We start from the raw sequence: 24,663 nt of genomic DNA on the forward strand, positions 1-24,663 counted from the left end.
AAAGAACAAGGATCAAAGTCAAATGGCGTTCTAAAAGTTTTAATCATGTGTCAAAAGATGGCAGTAAATTTACTGTGGCTACAAAATTTACTTCGACAATACGCCTCTATTTTAAATTATGTTTGATGTAGGTATTTAATATACATATATTAGAAATCAATCATATTAACATTATTGAAATATTCTGTGTAGCCTTAAGTGCGGCCGTAAAAATACGCAAAAATAAAAAATAAATCGTTAATATAATAAAGGTTTCAAATACCGACCGACTATCGCGTCTTTGACCGTTGGGCTTGTACCGTACACGTTCCTAATTAATTACTAATAAACACGTGTAATATTAAAAACATGGAACATAAAAAAAATACCTTCTTGCAATGTGTTATGATAATGAATAGGTATAATGATATTTGTAATTCAAACATTTTAAGTGATACAGTGAACCCTCGACAAACAAATCTTGATGTAAACGTCCTGAAACTCTGTTTACTTTTGACTCAGAGGATATCGACATGGAACAGATTTTTGTTGGACTTGAAGCGATTTCGACTAATTTTAATTTTAATAAAAGGGAGGGAAAGGGTTGGGTTAAAATCTCTGCTGCTAATTTAGTATATACGACGAGTCAAAGTGGCGTAGTTAGTATTTCTATAAACTAATAACCTCGTCTCAATAAAGATCTACTTGAACCTCGTCTTTAAAGACAGGAAATTTTTATTTCGTGTAATCGAGTTTCGAACTATCGAGGTTCCACTGTATAACTATTTTTATACTTAAATACCTACATTCCAATTGCGATCCGTGCCTATAATTCATAATAATATTTATAATAATTCATAATATTTATTTGCAAAAAAAGGAGTTACAATAGTTGGTACATTATATTTATAAGAAAGTCCGTCCTTTTAGCCGTCCATGCACAGCATGCAAACCTTACAAGCTAGCCTAAATCTATATTATTTTATTAAATAACAATTTTATATACAAATTATAGCTAAAACAACATAATCAATTAATTAATTATTTACAATACCTTCCGACCAGAACCAACAAGTAAAATAAAATAAAGAATAAAATCGAAATATAATGTCAAAATATAAATAATAATTAATTAATTAATGACCAGAAACAATAAGTTTAAATGTTGTCTAAAAGAAACGTCCCTATACACGATAACATACCTAATTAGCACGTGGAAGGAGGAAGGAACATTGAACTAATAAAAAAGTATAGCTTACGTAAACTGGTATGTTAAATTAAGTCATTCCAAGCCTATTTATTCATAATCTTTGTACGTTGACCCATTGCTGAATGAGGTTCTTGTCCTTTAGTTTAGAGAGAAATTACTGTGCAGTGTTATTTAACGTGTGCAAATAATTTTGCACACGTTGAATAACACTGCACTGTTTAAATAACAGGAAGCAACATGAAACTAATTAAAAATAGGTACGTATGAATTAGCTTACTTATCATTGAACTGCTAAGAATAGCATTACGCTAGGTATTTAAAAGGTAGGCGATTTAGCTTTGAGGGCCATAGTTTAGGTAGGCTGACGTATATTTATCTATAATGTGTTTATTTATTTGTAATGTCGTTCGTTTTTGTCGTGTCGTTCGACTTTTTTCTAATTTATGTTTTAAGTTATGAAAGAAAATAAAACAAAACCTACTTAATGGAAAACATAAACTTATTTAAGTGATTGCGAGTGACGTTGATGTCAGATTAAAACTAAAACGAGTGCTATGTGACTGTTATTTAGGTATGTACCTATTCCTAATAATCAATGAGGTAAGTATAGAACGCTCGGGACGCAATTCAAATCGTTATAAAAAGGGGAATGTTATACCACATAATAAATAATAGTACTAGGTACAGAAGACTCACTCTCTAACAAAACGCGTCTGTCACGATCAGCACAGATATGGCCGCTAGGTGGCGACAGCGCCACGCGCGGCTTATGGCAAACCCCATAATTGGGGCCGAACGGATGGACTTTTAGCTACCTGTAGCAAAGCCACGAAATCGCGGAGTGAGCCACGCCTGGTTATATTTACTATTAAAAGTACATACCTGCCTGAATACGTGTTACCATCTATGAGGTAAGACAGACACCACCATCTATGAGGTAAGTAACAAGTGGTTAGTAGGTTCTTTCTACAGCTTAATTAAAATATGCTTCTATAATATAATGTAATTTAATTATTCGTTACAGTTGATATATCGCCTGTGGGTAGGTGGAACTGTCAAATGGAGGACTTGATTCCACTTAAAAGGTCAAATCTATTAATTAGTGGATAGGTTACAAATTACCTGGCCATAAGATTATTCTCTTGTACAATAATGAATTCATTTTACGCTTACGTATTCCGTAGGTAGTACCTAAGGGCATTAATTATTAGATTTATTAGTAATACATAGTCAGTACCTACTTAAAAACATTACGTATAACTTATTTGATATTTAACCCTGAATTACGCGAACTTTACTCAGATGTTTTATATATTTTAATGTTAATTTTGACGTCTATTTTTAACATACTGTACTGTTTTATGTAAACATGTATAGTTCGTTTTTTTAGCATTAGAAATAAGGTAAACAATCTTGATGTGTCTTTTAATTGAAAAACACATTTTAAAAATAAGTTACGGCAAATATGTAACAATTATGAATCTAATACGATTATTCTTCTGCTTTCAAAAGTGATAGTTCCTGATTTTTAAAAAGCGTTTTTCAATTAAAAGACATGTCAAGATCGCTTGCCTTCTCTCAAGTTCTTTCTAATGCTAAAAAAACGAACTACTCGAATAGGTATTGTTTTTGGGTGGATCTACCTAGTCCCAAAAAACCCACATTTCGGCTATCCTAGTCTCGGTCCCAATTAGTGCGTATAATCGAAGTCCTACTGTATATTGTCATTGCTACAAGAAACCTACCTACTAACAGTGACACGCGTAATTGATCGCTGGTGGACCGTAACTCTTTGCAATAAGGTTTGCAATTGTGCAACAAAATGTGTCAACAATGTTACCTAAACTACCACCAAAGTGGCCCAGGGATCAAATTGATTGACTGTTCAGTATACGTGACCTTAAAATAAAGGCAATAAAGTCGTGTCTAACGACCTTAGAAACATTAAACAAGCAAGCATCCTAAAAGTAACCTTATTACTTACCTACTGAATTATTTAGGATCCTAGTAAGGACTCAAGGACAATTGAATTCAAGGTGTAACCCTTTTTGGACCTAAGGGTACTGGTTTTTAATTGAAAACAGGTACACAACCCAAATAAGGATTAACGTGGGAAAATACTACGTGACTTTCAGTATTTTTTATCTAATGCTATTTTATCTTGTTGACGTAAGTATAGGTAAAACGTATGACGACGCCGAAGTTATTTCATTACTATTGTTTATCTGTCCATGACTTATAAGATAAGTTACATTATAAATAATAATTATTATTAGGTAATAATTCTCTCGTTGTTAATAGGGTTTCAACTTAACAATAGTCAGGAAATGGTATTATTTTCCGTCGTCTGCCATATGCTGGCCGATTGATCCGTAATTTCTACAAAAAACCTCATTCTCGTAAACAATTATCTTACGTTCATTGTAAGCAAAAATTGCATAAGCAAACCGCATGTGGCGAATTAAATAGGAGCAAAAGGAACCTGTTCCAGCATTTTAGTACGCGTACGGCGCTCGACGAGCCACAAACGGCAGGCCTGTCGCCATAATTTAAAACGATAGCGCGGAATGTAGTTTTATTGTGCACATGCTAACATACCTACTCAACATATTGCCGGTTGTGGACGGCGATAAATGAGCACAAACGAGCGAAAGCCACTTAGACCGAATTTACACTTTGTGGGAGACCGCTGCACCGAGCGCCGAGATCGCGCCTACGAAGTACGACCTCGTCAGCTGCTATCTACTGTTATTTTATTACTTATGTGTATGTAACTACTATCGTGTCTTACAAATGTAACGCCAAACGTATCTTTACTATAATTTTTATGGCGAAAAGCATAGGGCACTAAAAATCCACTTACGACTGATCTTTCTTTACACTAGGGTTCATTCAATAGGTCAATGCACTTCCGAGGCAACGTCCAAAGCGATTACAAGGCGCTGTTTTTGTAATGAGAATATGAAATAAACACCAATTTAAATGTCCACTTTGCGATAATTGTTGTAATAATAAGTTTACGATAATCGTTTGTTAAATTTATAGATTCCTCACGAGATTTGTCACGTATGTGATAATTAAGTTGTAAGCTACAATAGCTAGCCGAATGCATCACTGTAGCGATAATAATATAAAACAAACAATCAAATTTGACCAATCGGCGATTGTAACAGAGGTTGTGCAAAGTATTTGAAGCGTGTTCTAATAAGTGGTTGTGTTTAGAAAGAAAGGCCAAGCCATATTGACAAGGTAATCAGTAGGCACAATAAGTCGACAATACGGCTTATACCTGGTCGCGCGTTGCATCGTGATAACAGACGGGTTTGTGTACTTACCTCGAGATCTTCGTAGGTGCGAAATGCCATTATGGCGAAACCATCGATGATGTCCTCCTCTCCGAGTGGCTCCCGCGACTTTTTCCTCCTGGTAGGAGGACGAGGCGGCTTCTCTCTCGCCGGGGACTCGTCCTCGCCGCTGTCCCCATCCTTAACTTTACTCTCTCGCTGTGCTTGCATGCGCTGTGCCCGTTCCCTTCGCCTATTTCTCTGATTGCGCTGCTTCACTTCGTTTTCCATCGTTCGCACATTATTCGAATCACCCGACCACCGTGTTTCACTACACTAAAATCCGCACTTCACTTGAATCACTCATGGTTATCCGTCGATATTAGGCTGTATTCAACAAAATACAAATCTTGCACTCGGAGAAAGACACTGGCCGTTTCCAATGGCGGATTGTACACCGTTGCCGCATTGCAAGTAAAATGGCCGCGTAGCACTCGACGGGCTGTCTTCTTTCACATTCACGTAAATGGAGACATAATTACACTTAAACTAAGACATATTACATTATAATTTAACAAGAACTAAGATAATAATACGTTAAATTAAGTTTATACATTATTCTCTATGTTGAGAATCAGTCAATAGTCAATACAATGAAAGGTGTTGCACGACGCCAACGCTACGTCGCGGTCGCGATGGTGAACTAAAGCAGGGATACCAACATAACATGTCTAAGCACAATAGGGCGGCTGTGGCAATGTGGCGCTCGCCTCGGTTGTACTCTTTTCACTCGTACGCTTACACCTATCTTCCTTCTCGAAAAATACAAACTGCTGATGGCGCGTTTGAGTTGATGATATTTTCGCTATTTGTAACGAGTAGATGGTATTTATGCAGCTCTTATTTTTATGCGGTTAAGGATGAAAATAAAGTTATGTTTTAAAAACAATGTCGTAAACAGTGTGCAGATTTTTTTACCTAGCAACTTTATTTGTAGTAGAGCCATAGTAGAGCTATGGTAGAGCTATTAAAATAAACAATAAAAATTGCAAGTTATTGAAAAAAACATTTTATTTTATGAGTTTATTTTTAAATTACTACGTTTCAGTAATTTTATAACTGTAAAAAGCACTATAAGACGAAATCAATGTTTATAGAAAAAGTGGCTTGCTATATAATTGTTATTATATTTATTTTTGGCTTAATATGGGTAAGAGTTGAACCCATTAAGCGGTATCCAGACGGGATGATCAAATCGACCGATTTGATCACAAATGAAATTGGCGTCAATCAATAATTTAATCACCAATTTTAGATTTATGGCGATATTACAGCCCTCTACTTGAAAAAAATGCCCCAGAACGAAAATACTGGCGTCACAAATTGGTATTCTTGCATGCCCACCTCGTTTTATCGGCAATATCGGTCATTATCGGCGAGACAAATTGGCGTTTGCGCCCGCACGTCCTGATTCGATCGTGCAATTTAATCAGATTGGCGAAAAATTGACTAATCTGGATACATTGAGACAGTGGCCCACTACGCTGCCGAAAACTGATAGCGTTATTTTTGAGTTAAGTTTATGTATTATAAATTATAATACATATTTTTATTTGTTATGAAAACTGAGCCCACAGACTTATGAAATGAATAACTCATGAATAATTTTATTAAACTACGTAATGAATAATTTATTTTTACTTATTCCAGATATAAAGACATATTTAATTAATATTTTGTTTATTTCGTCGCAAGTGTGAGAATTTCACCAAAATAAAAGGAGTACCTATTCAAATTTAGAAAATAGGAAATTTCGATGCCCCTTTCAAAAAAGAAAGAATTAAGAAGAAGTTACCTACTAAGAACTTTCCATGTAGAGAATCTCGCAATTTTAGAATCATTCCTTCGACATGTCAATAGGTAAGATAGTCATACTTACATTACTGTATGGATATGGCGTTTTTAGGGCGTCAGTGGAAGCAACAGCGGGTGAACCAGTTATAAAGATTTGCCATGTCGTAATTATTATTTACTTGTCTTTGGCTAGACTCTGAATTATTGGAGCGCGTAACTTAAACGAGTCGTATAGTCATTTAATTGACGTTTTGCATACATTAACGTGTTATTTTTAGTTAACGAGATTAAAATTTATCAGTTATGTTATGTATTGCTCTCCCCACCTAGAATATTCTGGGAGGGACTTACTTACGCTTCTGTCTAGTACAATTTTGTTATTCTGATTTATCTCACATATGTATAGCTTCTAAGTATTAAACTGACTTCGCATGACTGATCGTTGTGGAAATTCCTAAGGAAGGTACCTATTTGACCTGCAGACAGGTAACTAAAATAATGCCACTCATAACGTAGTCGTATTGGCCTTAAGTAGTTATGAATAATAGCTATATTACCTGCCTCTCATTATCTAAACCACCTCGCTTACATTCGACCGGCTGTAGGTATCACTCGGCCGGCAAACCCTATTCTTTTAGTTTGTTATATTACTGTATTTACCTTTGTAGAGATTATAGTAGGTACTTTACGGAAGAAATGCAACAGGGAACTGTAGTTTAGTTAAGTATTAGGAGTGTTCATTAAATAAAACAAGTTTTCAAGATGCGAATAGCTATTTAGGGTCTTTGATAAAGCGAATATTCACCATGCCGATGAAACCGTTAATAGTATTTTGAGGTAAGTAGTGGATTCGTATCTTCTCATGATATCATTGACCATATTAAATGAACATTAATTTTATGTCTGACTATCTGTTATTATAAGTACCTACCTAGACGGGACAATATCGTATACCTCGCAATATTAAACGTCCTCGCCTACATTAGACTGTCTAAATCACACTTAACAGTAGTAGTTAATACTGTTAAAGTTAATAAAGTATAAAGCCGGGGTAAAGGGATATGTAGTTAGAATTTTGTAAAGGGACCCTCTGATTAACAGTCCGCCGGACGGTATCGGCCTGTCAGTTAGAACTAAATTTTGACAGTTCCGAACAACTGACAGGCCGATACCGTCCGGCGGACTGTTAATCAGTGGGCCCCTTAAGATATCCGAACCCGGACGCACGAAGAGTTTCTTATGTGACAATGTGGAAATCTTAAAAAATATATTTTTATTAGGTACGTATTTAGCTGTTAAAATCAATAAATTGAATTACTTACCATTTAATATAATACTCGCATGACATGACACGGCAGATAAGCGGCTCACTCTCAGTATAACGCGCGTCACCATCGAGTTAACATGTTCGTGCCACTCGACACTCATTTATAAACACGAGATATTAAATAAACGAACAAATAACTATATAGGTATAAAACGTTAATGAAAACGCAAGGATTTGTGATTATTTTATAAAATAACATACAAGGTAAGTAAAATGTTTATAAGTTCTTATTAGCGAATTTGTGTATTTAAATGACATTGTCTGATGTCGTATCTGTTAGAAAATTGAATCTTGTATGTACACCCTTATAATACCAACCAATGAATGTACGCATGTGTGAATGACACCTTATGTTCTTTAGTCTATGTTGCTACTCTATTTGCTCTCTCTCTCTTTGGTTTCGGCTGCGTTGATGGTCGGACGCGTAAGCTTTAGCTCCCATAAATTGTATTAACATATATTATTTACTAGATAATAAAGTTCATGTGCATTGTGCGAACAGTGAGTATTCTTTCTCCACCGCCCTGCTGCTGCGGAACCTCGTATCCGCGTAATAGGTTATGGGCCCAGTCACGATTGATATATATTCACTGTTCGCCATCACGCCATCCACACGTGGGTCATCATCCTATGATCGCCGGTAAGCGCATTCATCATGGCCGAGGTGAATCAAAACCAACCTCTCAGCTACTCTAACCATTCGATCGAAAAGCTACGTGGCTCGGAAAACTACCAGACATGGAAGTACCAGATCAGGATGCTGCTGACCCTGGACGGTTTGTGGGAGACTGTGGAAGGGACGGACGTTGACCCTTCGCACGTCAAACGAGCATTGGCTCGCATCGGCCTCAGCGTTTCGACCGCGTGCCTACAACACATCAGAAAGGCGACGACCGCTAAAGAAGCGTGGGATAACCTAAAAACTGTTTTTGAAAACAAAGGTTTGTACAGGCGCGTGCTGCTATTGCGGCAGCTGCATCGTATAGAGTACAAGCAATATAACTGCATGTCCCGTTACCTGGAAGCGGTGATGTCGCTGGTTCATCAATTGGCGGATATTGACAAAAACATAGAAGATAAAGAAGTGGTGGAACTTCTCCTTAGCGGACTGCCAGACGAATACGACGCGCTGGTAAGCAACCTCGAGACTGCAAATATCGCCGACACCAACCTCACCGCTGATATGGTGAGATCTCGCCTTCTTCAAGAAGAATCGAGGAAAATGGAAGGATCTTCCTGTGTAGATGAAGCCGCCCTGTTCTCCAAGGCAAGAAACACAGTACCCAGACAACAAAAACAGGTTACTTGTCACTACTGCGGAAAATCAGGCCATATAAAAAGCAAGTGCTTCAAATATAGGAAGGACAAGGTGAAGCATCGGTCGCTTCTGGCTACCGAGTCATCGAAAGCCTTTTTTGTGAAGAAGTCATCCTTTTACCTGGACTCTGGATGCTCCAATCATCTTTGCAACGACAAGACAATCCTGAAGGACTACAAGGAGCTGCCGGGCGAAGGAAGTAAAGTGACTTTGGCCAACGATGACTCTATATCGGCTGAAGGCGTCGGGGAACTGCCAGTGGGAGGCGTCATCGATAAACTTAATAAGGTATTATATGTTCCAAACTTGACCGCTAATTTATTATCTGTTAGTAAATTGTGTGATGTAGGCTATACTGTAGTTTTTACCAAAGAGAAATGTAATATATACAATAGTTGTAAAATTCATGGCAACCCTATTACCTCAGCATTTAATAGGAATGGTTTATATGAATGGGATGGGTGTAGTCAAGGAAAAGGAACTTCGCAAGAAGTGCACTCTTCCATGTTTTTGCATAATAGGCAAGATACACAGAGTGCTAATGTAGCTGTTTCTTCTCTGCCGGTTCAACTTCTGCATTCCCGTTTAGGTCACCTCAGCTTTAAAAGCATGTGTACTCTAAGGGATGATCCTGCAACTGGTATACAATTTCAGGAAACTTCTGGTGCGAAGTGTGAGACCTGTCTGCTTGGGAAGCAAGTTGCCTTGCCGTATCCCGTGGGCGAGGCTACACGTGCACACGTACCTTTGCAACTAGTGCATAGCGATGTAGCAGGTCCGTTTCAAGAAGACAGCATTGGAGGTGCGAGGTTCATGGTTACCATGACTGATGACTACACCAGGAAGTCACACATCTTCCTCATGCGTCATAAATCCGAGGTAATTAAACATTTTATTACTTACAAGAATTTAGTAGAAAAACAATTAGGATTGCCAATTAAAACTCTTCGGACAGATTTTGGGTCTGAATATTGTAACAAAAGTTTTGCTGATTTTCTTAGAAGAGAAGGTATTGTTCATCAGAAGAGTGTTCCTTACTGCCATCAGCAGTGTGGTGTTGCTGAGAGACTGAATAGGACTCTTCTTGACAAGGCTAGATGTATGCTATATGAAGCTGGTCTCAGCAAGTGTTTTTGGGGTGAAGCAGTTATGACTGCTGCATACTTAAAGAATAGGAGTCCAACAAGTGCATTGTCGGGACGTACCCCTGAAGAGCTCTGGACAGGTTCTACACCAGACCTCAGGCATCTTCACGTCTTTGGCTGCATTGCCTATTCCTTAATACCTAAAGAAAATCGTCGCAAACTTGATCCTAGAAGCAAACCTTATATTTTTGTTGGTTACAGTGAAACGACAAAAGGCTATAGGCTTTTGGATCCGTTGAACCCTAAGAAAGTGATCTTGTCTCGAAATGTTGTGTTTTTAGAAGATAAATTTTACAACAATTTAGATAAATTAAGTTTTAACCAATCTGACAATGAGAATATATTTTATGAATTTGAATTTATTTCTAATGATAATGATAAATCTAGTCATAATAATATTGGAATTCCTAATAAAAATAATGAGAATCTAAATAAGAATAATGTAATTGAAATCCCTAGTCAATGTAATGAAAATCTAGTCTCTAGTGAAACTGATGTGGATTCAATGTCTATTCAAAGTGAGCAAATTCCAATCTGCAACCCAGGAAGTGAAAAACAAATGTGTACTCAAAAACCTAATGATTCTTCCATGGTGTTTTCAGATTCTGAGGAATTCTGTACCGGAAGCGAGAATGAGGAGCCAGGCTGCTCTACTTCGGGCTCAGGTGACTCGTCGAGCGAGTCTGTAGTGCTGTCGCCGCGACCGTCACATTCAGGGGAAGCCCTGCCCCCAGCTGATGCGCCGGCTGTACATTCCTCGCGTCCCGTACGTACTACAAGGTCACAAAAACCCAAAAGGTATGCTGATTACACGTCAGACTACTCCATGGTAGCGCACGATGCTGCGTCTGTCCACAGCCTAGACATACCCTTATCGTATAAGGATGCTGTCACTGGTCCCCTTAGTGCAGAATGGTCTGCCGCAATGAAATGTGAGTTTGACTCTCTTATAGCTAATAAAGTTTGGAGATTAGTTGATAGGCCACATAATACGAACGTAATAAAGTCTAAATGGGTATATAAAATCAAAACAGATGCATCGGGTAACTTTGATAAATTTAAAGCGCGTCTTGTTGCCATGGGTTATACACAAGTCCCTGGTGTGGACTATAAAGACACATTTTCACCAGTTGTAAGACATAGTACAATGAGAATATTGTTTGCTTTAGCTTGTGAGTATGATTTAAGCATAGATCACATTGATGTGACCACAGCTTTTCTCAATGGAGACCTTGAGGAAACCATTTATATGGAGCTTCCACCAGGTTTTAATAATAACCATAAAAATAAAGTTTGTTTGTTACAAAAAGGGATCTATGGTCTTAAACAAGCTAGTAGAATTTGGAATAACAAAGTAAATAAATTACTGTGTGAAAATGGGTTTGTTCAAAGTAAACATGAACCTTGTATCTATATAAGTAAAGATAAAAATGGTTTAGTAGTAGTAGCGCTTTATGTAGACGACTTTTACATTTTCTCGAATAACGAATCCTGTAAAAATAATCTTTTTAATTTACTACAGAGTGAATTTCATTGTAAGAATTTAGGAAATTTAAAAAGTTGTCTGGGCATCAATGTTGTAAGGGAGGGAAATGTATTAAAGTTAGATCAAAGCGACTATATTATGAAAGTACTCAAGCGGTTTAATATGGAAAATTGTAAACCTGTCTCTACACCTATGTCTGTAGGATGTAAATTTGAATCTGAAGGAGAAAATTTATGTGATGAAACTTATAATTACAGAGAACTTATTGGTTCCTTGATGTACTTAGCTGTTTGTACCAGGCCAGACATAGCATATGCTTGTAGCCATTTAAGTCAGTATAATTCAAAGTTTAATAAAAGTCATTGGCTTGCAGCAAAACGGATTTTAAGGTATTTAGCGGGAACAATTAACTATTCCTTATATTTCATAAAGAGTAGAGAATTGAATTTAATTGCATATGCTGATGCCGACTGGGCTAATGATGTAGATAGACGCTCTTATACTGGTTTTGTAATAAAGTTAGGCTCGAATTGTATACATTGGGAATCACGCAAACAGCGTTGTGTAGCACTCAGTTCTACTGAAAGTGAATTTATTTCAATTAATGATGTATGTAAAGACCTATGTTTCATCAAAAATATTTTGTTTGAAATTTTACATGTGAAACCTAACATCACTGTGTTCAATGACAATCAGAGTGCGCACAAGCTTTTACTTTGTAAAGAATATTCACATAAGCGTACCAAACACATAGATGTACGGTATCATCATATAAAAGATTTGGTACATAATAATGTGTTAACTGTAAAATACTTACCAACAGAAGTAATGATAGCCGATGTACTTACCAAACCGCTGAGTCTTTATAAACATTCCAAATTTATTCAAAGCATGAATATAGAGTTAAATGAGTAGGCATGTTTGCATTATGTGCGTGTAAAATCATTATATAATCGTTTATATTGTTTACAAATGTACATGTGCAATCGTAAAAATAGCATGCATTCTTTCTTCACTCAGTCCATGTTTGTGTCTCGTGAAAGCATGTTATTATACGAATGTGTATATGGATAGAGTTAGTCTCTACTTAGGGCAAGCATTATTGTAAATGTTAACTAATATAATTGATATTATATTAAGTTCAAGCCTTTTATCAGGGATGTGCCAATACACATTGACAACATATGTTAGTTTTGTATAGTGTTCTGTGTACTTATGTTGTGTTTAAGCATGAGACATTTGGTCTTATAAGTGTGAGGGGAAGTGTTAGAAAATTGAATCTTGTATGTACACCCTTATAATACCAACCAATGAATGTACGCATGTGTGAATGACACCTTATGTTCTTTAGTCTATGTTGCTACTCTATTTGCTCTCTCTCTCTTTGGTTTCGGCTGCGTTGATGGTCGGACGCGTAAGCTTTAGCTCCCATAAATTGTATTAACATATATTATTTACTAGATAATAAAGTTCATGTGCATTGTGCGAACAGTGAGTATTCTTTCTCCACCGCCCTGCTGCTGCGGAACCTCGTATCCGCGTAATAGTATCGTATCTTATGTATAGTATTAAATAAGATATGTTCGATGTATGGTATGAATTGTTTTGTTTATTGTTATTGTAAAAAAAATAATTAATAGGTTAAACTACCCATTTAATGCACCTTCATAATCGTATCGATTTAAAACTGTTTCACTTTACCGCCACTCGCTGCGAACTTCCTACTTTTTATTTTGTTTTGTTTTTGTAACGTATCGTGTATCCTAATGTACTTACCTACTTAATTCTTACCTACTATTAGAGATAGAGGTGATTTCGATGATTAATAGGTGTATTATCATTATCATAGTGAATGATACCGTGATATAACTGGTAAAACTCGAATAACAATAGTATGCCATCATTATTTAATTAGTTGATGCCTAATGTTTGATTCCTCATACACGGATCCACAGACTACATACATATATATATACCTATTATTTATTTTGTGATCTGGGGTCTCTCTTAACCACCCTTAACTAACGATGTCTAAATAATATAAACGCGCTACCAGTAAAATAAAAAATATCTAGCGTATACGTATAAGACTTCCAAACATTTTGCTGCTAAATTCCTTCTGATGTAACATTAGGGCAGAACCGTCGACAAAACGATTTTTTTATTCCATTTTAAACACCGTTTGTGGTTCCCCTTCCTTTAAATTCATATTATATAAAAGATCGTGTCAATAGGTAATTAAACAATATTTATATCTGTTTTATCTCGCATCTAAATTAAATTAGGATCGGATAACGCTGTTAAATTTACGGTCAAGACAGTTTTATTGTAAGCTCGTTATTGTTCTGTCTTGTCAAATATTTAATTTGCATTTATTTAAAAAATATGACACTGCTTAATTATTTTATTACTTTGTATCCTGTTTCACACTAGCGGTGGTGCCCGCCTGGTGGCTATGGGGAATATTATTTACTTGGCATTAAAGGGTTTAAAATTTTGCGCTTAGGAAAGTTTAATTTTTTTCTACATGGTGCGCCCCTTATGTTTCCCACTATGAGTACTTGCTACCAGTGGGGTATACATATATGTAGCTAATTTCCCAACGGCTTGGCTTGTGTATGTCTGAAAATTATGATTAAATAGATATTTCTAGAGAATTGACGTAAATAAATTTCAGGGTTCGGATCAAGTTCGGATGTCATAATGCATTGCATACGTTGCGTACGTGGGATAAGTGTGTCCCGAGCTTAAACCGTTGGTCACACTACACGATGCATACAACCTGCGCAATATCTATACATGACAAATAAGTTTGCAAAGATTAAAGTAAAACTTTGATTGAGTCATGGTTGACAAATTTCAGTCAGTTGCATTTACTGCATTTTCATTATGTTTATAACGTAAATTATTCCGACTATAATTCTAGAAGCTGTTTTGGTTGAAAATGAAATACTTTAGTTTGAATGTAAATTTTAAAGCACTCTAAAAAAGGCCACAAAATGCCACATGATCCGTGTGCTTGTCCTGTGTGAGTGTTTGTAAAGTTTTTGTTAAATAGGTACCTACTACCGGTTTCCGTTGCCGGACGCCAGACCGTCAACAATCAACATATATATCCAGCTTCTCAGGAGATGAGAATACCTCGTAGAGAGCTAGGCGAAACACGTGTCGAGTTTTGTGCTTTTGGTGGTGTTTGTTTATATTTTGATGACGACGACCATACGACCGGTCTGGCCTAGTGGGTGTCAGTTACCCTGCCTGTGAAGCCGGTGGTCCTGGGTTCGAATCCCGCTAAGGGTATTTATTTGTGTGATGAACACAAATATTTGTTCCTGAGTCATGGGTGTTTTCTATGTACATATATAAGTATATGCATTTATCTATAAGTATCGTCGCCTAGCACCCATATTACAAGCTTTGCTTAGTTTGGGCTAGGTTGATCTGTGTAAGATGTCCCCGCATATTTATTTATTTAGGTATATTTCCGCGATGTAATACAAATATAAAATTAAATTACGAGTACATCATCGAATGCTCCGCTGCCGACGCTCTTCTTATCAACCGACCTATATACAAAAATACAAACATATTTTTTATTGATTTCAGCCCTGTTACCTTCAAAATGGGTAAAAAAAAATTAGACAGATCTATCATATCGGCAGCGATAGCCGGCATCTTGATATCCACTTACGCCTTGTTCGTGGAGATGACCGCAGAAGCAGATTCCGATTACAAGGCTTTCTGCGACCTCGCTGAAAAAGTCAGCTGCTCGAATGTTCTCACGTCTGAGTAAGTACCTAAGTAATTCTACTATAGTTCGTTCGCGTTAAGAATGCAGTGAAATCATCATTGTCCGCCAGCCTAAGGATATTCATAAACAATTAAATAATTCTTATTCAGATATAGTATGCCTTCAACTTTTGTAAAGAGTGGCGGGAATGTGCATCGGATAGGACCAAATGGCGGGAAAGAGGGGAGGCCTTTGCCCAGAAGTGGGTCACTCTACAGGCTAATAAAAAAAATGCATTCAACTGGTCCGATTTGATTGGTTACGGGGGTTGCTAGGCCGGCGGACAAAAATGATTTTACTGCAACAATACCTGCTATTACATCGTTTTGTAAACGAATTCTGCCTTCTTTCTGCTTTCTTCGGGATGTGATCGTGACCATTAGGTGCGATGTGCGACAAGCTTGAGGGGCAGGAATAATCTCGGCACAAGGGTAAAGTCTCTAGTGAGGTATCTAATTATAATTACATGTATGTTGTTACCTTCCTGTATTTATTGTGACGTATCTAACCATGAAGATTAATCTTTGAATTTACCAGGGCCCTAGCTGGCCCAGCCAGCTAGTCCAAGAGAGATACCCAAAGCTTGGCATAAGGATCAGAAAAATTAAGGCCATTGACTCTTCAATGCCTTTTGAACCCAGAAGAGAATCTGGGCATTGTGGAATCCATAGAAAAGCTACCCATAAATAATCCGATAATTAGTTCGTTGGTTGGTGACAGGATTCGAGTCAACGACCACCAGTTCGAAAGTTGCACTGTGCATCTAAACATGCATGCATGTGGCATGCGCCAAGTTGTTAAATAAATCACTAAAATTCTTAAAACGGACTTCATGCGAAACGCGGTTCAAATTCCACTTTAGAAAGCATTTCTGTCTAGCGTAAAAGCTGTTTCCATAAATAATTTTCCAACTTGTGGATCATCAAACAGCTTGGGGGAGATTTTTGAAAGCCCTTTCAATGGAGCATAACTCAATGGATAGGGTGCGCACAATTTTCGTCACCAATTTACATTCCCCTTTATGTCTATCATCGCTTATCGTGATTATAATGGGTATATCTTGTCTATTTTCATCGCAGACGCGGTGAGGTTTGATGGTTAAAATATTGTTATTAGACTTATTAAGGTTTTGTCTGTGGGAAAGATAATTTGTGCGAAGTATGTATAGATACATATTGTAGATAGTGAAATATTCAATAGTCATTAAGTTATATCTAGCATATAATATGTAGGTAGGGGGCTATTCCTAAATTACGTCTGAACATCGGATGGTGGTAGCATGTCGTAGGAGGAAACGGGGTCATTGGAATAATGATTTTTGGATGATTTTAGGGGGGGGGGAGGGTCAAAAATCGTCAAAAATCGATGAAGGAATTTATGGACAGCCCCTATGTACCATGTTTTTATTGGGATGGTAGTTATGGTCATCTATAGATATTTACCTACTTTTGTAGGTAGAGTTTTCTTTGAAACTTTTAAATCTACTTAACTGATAGAATCTTATGTTTTTATTTTTCAGTTTCTCTAAAGGATTTGGCATAGTGGCGAAAGGGTCGGTGTGGGAAGTTCCGAATTGCATTTATGGAATTGTTTTCTACTGCCTCATGATTATTATGAGTAAGTATATATAGGTATATTAGTATGCATACCCGTCTTATCCTAAAGAGCAAATCATGAAATTTTGTATTTAGGTACTTATGTACCTACTTTTTTTAACGTAACACCTTAGTTCTTTTGGTCAACCTGGCGTAAAATAAGAGAAATACGTATAAACATATAATAACTTCAAAGACAACTTTTAAGGCAACCCGCTACAAACATTAACGTATGCTACAAATCTGTTAACTTGCTTCGACATGAACCAAGTGCTTACTCAATGCTAATCTAACTTGCAAAGTCGATAACCGACAATCGCGATGCGCCCGCATCACCACAGTCGTGACTCTTTCCTGAGAAAACTATTGCGAAAGCCTTAGAAGCTAAGCGCAAAGTAAGTACTTTACGCTTATTTGGTAGCTCACGAGTGGGTAACTGTTAACGTAATGGGCCACTTTGCAAACTTGCACCTAGTGCCTGGGAAGTGTGAATCGAGGATTTACTGAGTTGCTGATAATGATTTATTGACGTTGCGGTCGGTGCACTATTATAGTAAGTATTAGCTCAATAGCGTTTATAGCCGGCTGATATTTGTTTTCCCCCGTAGTTTCCCTTGTTTTCAGAGCCTAGAATATTATATCATTTTCGATATTGACTTTATAACGTCTTATCAATGAACACCGTTCGCATGCACGAATAATTTTTAAGAAAAAAAAACCGACTTCTATGGGGCCCGGTGAAAGATTATGGTAGATGGTGCACTATGTAGAAAAGGAGGTAAAACCAGTACCTACTTTCTAGTAGCATTTCGTTTCCGTAAGGGTCGTAGTTATCTAGCCTAACCTAACCCACTTCTCTGATAGCAGTTCGGTTCTGTGAGGATCGCAGTTCGAACCTAATCAAACCCACTTTTCTAGTAGCATTTCGTTTCTGTAAGACTCGCAGTTCTAACCAAACCTAACCCACTTTTGTTCGGTTCTGTGAGGATCGCAGTTCAAACCTAACCTAACCCACTTAACGGCGCATGCGGTGCGGTGTACGGGAGTTTGAGCGGGAGGGGTTTGGCATCATCATACCCACATTTTATGGTAGGTAATCATAGTGGTTTATTTAGTTTAGGTATCATAGTGGTTTTCCGGGTCAAGGTCCGGGTCTCTGAGTCAGAGTCCGGGTCCGAGTCCCGGTCCAAGTCCGGGTCCGGGTCCGAGTCCGGGTCCGAGTCCGGGTCCGGGTCCGAGTCCGGGTCCGAGTCCGGGTCCGAGTCCGAGTCCGAGTCCGGGTCCGAACCGGATCCGGGTATGAGTCCGGCTCCCAGTCCAAGTCAAAATCGAAATTCGAAATCACCAAACATGTACTATGCGTCGTTGAAGAGTTCTGTTCTGATCATCATCAGCAGTTCCACTTCATCAAATGCGACAGTTTTAAATGTAAATGCTTGATTTTATGATGAAAATACAAAAAATTCTATACGTATGCCTTTAAGATTTGAGGAGTTCCCTCGATTCCTTATGGATCCCATCATCAGAACTCGAGCTTGACAGAAATGTGGCTTAAAAACTAAACTTGCTTAACAAACATAACGAAGAGGACAAATCGCCAAACGTGAACTATGCGTCGTTGAAGAGTTCCGTTCTGATCATCATCAGCAGTTCCACTTCATCAAATGCGACAGTTTTTAATGAAAATGCTTGATTTTCTGATGAAAATACAAAAATCTCTATACGCATGCCTTTAAAATTTGAGGAGTTCCCTCGATTTCTCATGGATCCCATCATCAGAACTCAATCTTGATAAAATTGTGGCTTAAAAACTTAACTTGCTTAACAAACATAACGAAGAGGACAAATCGCCAAAGGTGAACTATGCGTCGTTGAAGAGTTCCGTTCTGATCATCATCAGCAGTTCCACTTCATCAAATGTCACGTTTTTGAATGTATATGCTTGATTTGTTGATAAAAACACAAAAATCACCATATGTATGCCTTTAAGATTTGAGGAGTTCCGTCGATTCCTCATGGATCCCATCATCAGAACTGGATTTTGACAAAAACGGGACCAATCTGTTTGCATATACATACAATCAAAAAAATAATTTTCAAAATCGGTCCAGTAATGACGGAGATATGGAGTAACAAACATAAAAAATAAAATAAAAAATAAAAAATAAAAAAAATAAAAATAAATAATTTTTAAGAAAAAAAAACCGACTTCTATGGGGCCCGGTGAAAGATTATGGTATGTAGATGGTGCACTATGTAGAAAAGGAGGTAAAACCAGTACCTACTTTCTAGTAGCATTTCGTTTCCGTAAGGGTCGTAGTTATCTAGCCTAACCTAACCCACTTCTCTGATAGCAGTTCGGTTCTGTGAGGATCGCAGTTCGAACCTAATCAAACCCACTTTTCTAGTAGCATTTCGTTTCTGTAAGACTCGCAGTTCTAACCAAACCTAACCCACTTTTGTTCGGTTCTGTGAGGATCGCAGTTCAAACCTAACCTAACCCACTTAACGGCGCATGCGGTGCGGTGTACGGGAGTTTGAGCGGGAGGGGTTTGGCATCATCATACCCACATTTTATGGTAGGTAATCATAGTGGTTTATTTAGTTTAGGTATCATAGTGGTTTTCCGGGTCAAGGTCCGGGTCTCTGAGTCAGAGTCCGGCTCCGAGTCCCGGTCCAAGTCCGGGTCCGGGTCCGAGTCCGGGTCCGAATCCGGGTCCGAGTCCGGGTCCGAGTCCGGGTCCGAGTCCGGGTCCGAGTCCGGGTCCGAGTCCGGGTCCGAGTCCGGGTCCGAGTCCGGGTCCGAGTCCGGGTCCGAGTCCGAGTCCGAGTCCGGGTCCGAACCGGATCCGGGTATGAGTCCGGGTCCCAGTCCAAGTCAAAATCGAAATTCGAAATCACCAAACATGTACTATCAGCCAAAGCCAGAGTCGACCAGTTTCAAAACAGTGTCGCTTGCAAACGTTGATTTTGGAGTTGACCCGCCCCTAATTTGTTGACCAATGAGTAACAAAGATGCTTTTTTTGTTAAGTAACTGTCATTGTTCACAATCAGAAAAAAGGCCAGTCGTCAAAAGATTTAATTTTAGAACCGAAATGGCGAGGTTAGGAATTTGAGTTGGGTCATTAGAATGCATTCAATTTTAAGTGAGTGTAGCCAGATGTTTCTTGGTGGTTTACTTATAGTATAAAAAAGCTACTCCTTTCGATTTCCTATCCGTTGTAAATTGTACCGTATTGTTAGGCACGTTACGTTTATATTAAAAATTTAGAGTTACTGGTCAAATATCTTGGACTGCATTTGAAAACGATGTAGCATGCTCAACCGTCGCTGCACCCGATGCACAACAAATGTTTTATTGACTTGTCGGCTATTTAGCTTTGAGAATGTAAAACAATATCAGTTAAAATTTACGTTCGAGTAGTAATTGAATGCGGTCGAAATATATCTACGCGGACAAACTGGTTAAATATAAATGAACGGGATCCTATCTCATCGCATAATAATTGATTGTCATAATGCAATGCCACGCATAAATCTCTTTTCGCATATTTTTTCTCCAGCTGAAACAGGAAGTATTTTCCAAAATATTTTGCATATGTTGTATAGAATAGGGTAGGTTAGGTTAGGTTAGGTTTGTGTTATAATTTTTCAGAAATGTTAATATTTCCAGCACAATAACAATTATGCGAAATGAGTTTTATGCGTAACATTACATTAGGACAATCAATTATTATGCTACCCAATATGGACCCTAAATGAACTCGACTTTATAGTTAAATCAGTAAGAGCGTTCAACTATTGTCGCCTAAACTGATGCTCGATTGTATTGGAATATGGTCGGTAATATTAAAAGTAGTTTACAAGTGTCCTTTTGCGCATCTTTGGAGTGGCGTTATAAAAATAAAATAAAATAAAATAAAATATCTTTATTTCAGAATATAAAAATTCCATACAATATTGTTAGCACCATAATACATTACAGCTAGATGTTAGTAAGTACATTAAAATTAATCTTTAACACAATATTTTGACAATGAGATCAAGATTTATAATAAGTTATACTTATTTCCTAGTCTACAAAGCTATCAACACCATACGGGGACTAACATATTTTGAGCTTCCTGTTCCAACAGTTGGTATTAGTCCAGGGCTCCAAAATATTAGAGACGTTCACTATAGCGTGGGGGTTTTTCGTTGGACTGTCAAGCATCGAATAACTGCGTTTACCTGCTGGGGTCCTAAAGGACATGACCAGACGTTGCATTTCAAACAGATGACCGATACCCATACACATTTTTTTTACAAAAAACTTCAAGAGAAATTCTAGTGGTCCGCCCCCAAATTTCATTGGTGGACGAAAGCTGAAGAGCCTCGGGCAGATGTTCCCGCTTCAAACAAAATGCGCCTTTAAGGTGGTCGACTCTAGCTTTGGCCGATAGTACTATGCGTCGTTGAAGAGTTCTGTTCTGATCATCATTAGCAGTTCCACTTCATCAAATGCGACAGTTTTTAATGTAAATGCTTGATTTTATGATGAAAATACAAAAAATTCTATACGTATGCCTTTAAGATTTGAGGAGTTCCCCCGATTCCTTATGGATCCCATCATCAGAACTCGAGCTTGACCGAAATGTGGCTTAAAAACTAAACTTGCTTAACAAACATAACGAAGAGGACGAATCGCCAAACGTGAACTATGCGTCGTTGAAGAGTTCCGTTCTGATCATCATCAGCAGTTCCACTTCATCAAATGCGACAGTTTTTAATGAAAATGCTTGATTTTCTGATGAAAATACAAAAATCTCTATACGCATGCCTTTAAAATTTGAGGAGTTCCCTCGATTCCTTATGGATCCCATCATCAGAACTCGAGCTTGACCGAAATGTGGCTTAAAAACTAAACTTGCTTAACAAACATAACGAAGAGGACAAATCGCCAAACGTGAACTATGCGTCGTTGAAGAGTTCCGTTCTGATCATCATCAGCAGTTCCACTTCATCAAATGCGACAGTTTTTAATGAAAATGCTTGATTTTCTGATGAAAATACAAAAATCTCTATACGCAAATAATTTTCAAAATCGGTCCAGTAATGACGGAGATATGGAGTAACAAACATAAAAAAAAAAAAAAAAAATAAAAAATAAAAAAAAAAATAAAAATAAAAAAAAACATACAACCGAATTGATAACCTCCTCCTTTGGGATTTGGAAGTCGGTTAAAAACATACAACCGAATTGATAACCTCCTCCTTTGGGATTTGGAAGTCGGTTAAAAAGTGTCACGTTGTGGACGGATCTCCATGGTAACGTTGTGGACAAATCTCCATTGGTAATGTTTTTCATCAATGTTTTCTTATCATGCAAAATTATCGTCCGTAAACCGACTTTACAGACAACCTTTTTAGGGTTCCGTACCCAAAGGGTAAAACGGGACCCTATTACTAAGACTTCGCTGTCCGTCCGTCTGTCTGTCACCAGGCTGTATCTCACGAACGAACCGTGATAGCTAGACAGTTGAAATATTCACAGATGATGTATTTCTGTTGCCGCTATAACAACAAATACTAAAAACAGAATAAAATAAAGATTTAAGTGGGGCTCCCATACAGCAAACGTGATTTTTGATCAAAGTTAAGCAACGTCGGGCGTGGTCAGTACTTGGATGGGTGACCGTTTTCTTTTTGCATAATTTTTCTTTTTTTTTTTGCTTTATGGTACGGAACCCTTCGTGCGCGAGTCCGACTCGCACTTGCCCGGTTTTTTTTATTTCGGGTCGAGTTAAAGGTCAATCGGGACAAGTGCGTCCATAAGAGCAACTGTCCCTAATCTTAGATACATTTAAATGTTAGACTGACCTGCGATGAAAATACTCGCAACTACTTCATTTCCTTGGTGTTCTGACAAATCCACTCCTTCAGCACTTCGTTGATTGTATAAGATGTTTACTTACTGTAAACGATGCGAGTGATAAGCTGAACAAGATGGCGCTGAACGCCGCCATGTGTTTGGTAGTCATTGACAACTTAAAAAAAAAATATTAACTGTTTATTTTAAAAAAGAATTAACATTCCATTAGCTTACTTTACTGCATAATAATCATTTACTTACATTCAAATTCTTAGTCCGAGTTTGGTTTAGACTTTACTCATCTAGTACCAATGGGGAGTTTACTTCAATGTTCTGCCGCCAGAGTGTAGCACTAATTTGTTTAGTAATAAACCATAGAGTAACTTATACATACTAGGCCTTAAACACTTTTTTGTCAAGTTTTCACTACTATGACATTGATGCACCAAGGCGATTTGTTTACAGGCGGGCTAACGCGAAATTTCTTTATCTGCCTCTCTATCGGTCGAATAAGCAAGATTGATAGAGAGGCAGAAACCAAACTTTCGATTGTCATTTTTACGGCATCGCGTAGGCCATGTGATTGACCTAGTGACGCATGAGATTAGTTTAATGTATGTGCTGGTGGTGCTACTCAGAGCTTTGTCTAATAATATTCCCTATTCATGAATACATCTTTGATGATGATGATAATGCCATCTATACATATAGCTAATATAGCACATATACCTACCTACTGCTGGATAATTTGAATATATAAATATTAACCTTAATTCTTGTTCCAGCTACGTACGACGACCTGTGTTTGGTGCAAATTCAGTTTTTAACTGCAATGCTGTCGGTTGTTATGTCCGTTTATTTAGCCTACGTTTTATTATTCATTCTACAGGATTTCTGCGTGATTTGTGTCTCTACTTATTTTGTAAATATTGGCTTAGCCGCATTAGTATATAATAAATTGAATTATGTCCTTAAAAAATGTCGTTAAATATAGCATATACATACTCGTGTGAACTGTAAAGAAATAATATATTCAAAGTATTAAAAGTTTGTAAAAGTCACGTTGCTTTAATTTGCGGTTTCAGCGCCATCTGTTAGCGAATAGTAATACTCTATGGGAGCATTCAAAAGTTAAGTGTCCAGATCATAGATGGCGCTTTACAACATTAGATTACCACGCCATCTACAAATTTTCTTAAACATCATTAAGTTCCCGAAGCGGCAAAAGTGACATCTATTGGCGAGTAGTATGTCATTTGATTATGTAGATGCGCATTGAAAACTTTACTAAGCGCCATACTAAGCTCATAAGCTGATAAGTTGATGTGGCGGTGGTGTGGTCGTGGTGTTGGCACCACTAGTTTTTCAATGTCTAGATTTTGTTTTATCGGTCTAACCTTACCTGTAAATAATTTTATACATAGGTATCTAAGTATGAATTCCAAATATTTTTCTTTCAGTTTGAAAACATACTATGCCTACACATCCAGAGTGAACAAAGTTTTGTACGGAACACTAAAAAGAACAAGTGCAGGTATATATATAATTCTTTAATTTTCGTTTAAATTTCACCTACAATTGGTGTAAAAACGAATTAAGTTGTAGGCAAGTAGGGTAAAGCGTCTATTACTGGCCACATAATAATACTGGAGACCTAATGACTAAAATAAAAATTGTTTCTGAAAATTTACTTGGATTATGTGAATATGAATATTAAACAATAATCAATATCTTTTTTAGTATAAGGTGTCTTAGTTATTAGAAAGAAGCCAGTAATAGACCATTTACTCAACTACAAGACTGATGGCAATGCATGTCTAGCG

General features: G+C 37.5%; 2 protein-coding genes across 10 annotated transcripts in view; one reads left to right on the forward strand and one right to left on the reverse strand.

Moving 5' to 3' along the window:
- LOC134670251 (fibrosin-1-like protein) overlaps positions 1 to 5,159 on the reverse strand; it is an 83,424-nt gene extending 78,265 nt beyond the window's left edge. For 6 of the 8 annotated variants that reach the window (XM_063527988.1, XM_063527986.1, XM_063527984.1 and 3 more), the window contains exon 1: positions 4,525 to 5,158. In XM_063527988.1, coding sequence (XP_063384058.1) covers positions 4,525 to 4,764 — 240 coding nt within the window. In that variant the 5' untranslated portion in view covers positions 4,765 to 5,158. Of the gene's footprint in view, positions 1 to 4,524 lie in introns of all 8 variants that reach the window. The other 2 variants (XM_063527983.1, XM_063527981.1) reach the window with 1 other exon arrangement.
- A 2,349-nt stretch (positions 5,160 to 7,508) lies between these two features.
- Positions 7,509 to 23,899, forward strand: LOC134669800 (vitamin K epoxide reductase complex subunit 1-like protein 1). Of its 2 annotated transcripts, none has more exons than XM_063527425.1 (4): positions 7,509 to 7,607; positions 15,210 to 15,392; positions 16,913 to 17,010; positions 23,626 to 23,899. In XM_063527425.1, the coding sequence occupies exons 2-4, from the start codon at positions 15,226 to 15,228 to the stop codon at positions 23,826 to 23,828; spliced, it is 468 nt and encodes a 155-aa protein (XP_063383495.1). In that variant the 5' UTR covers positions 7,509 to 7,607; positions 15,210 to 15,225; the 3' UTR covers positions 23,829 to 23,899. The 2 variants fall into 2 exon arrangements, with proteins under 2 accessions (XP_063383495.1, XP_063383494.1); XM_063527424.1 differs by lacking the exon at positions 7,509 to 7,607 and adding an exon at positions 7,716 to 7,858.
- The last annotated feature ends 764 nt before the right edge of the window (positions 23,900 to 24,663 follow it).

This window comes from Cydia fagiglandana, chromosome 13, assembly GCF_963556715.1.
Source record: "Cydia fagiglandana chromosome 13, ilCydFagi1.1, whole genome shotgun sequence".
Lineage (NCBI taxonomy): Eukaryota > Metazoa > Arthropoda > Insecta > Lepidoptera > Tortricidae > Cydia > Cydia fagiglandana.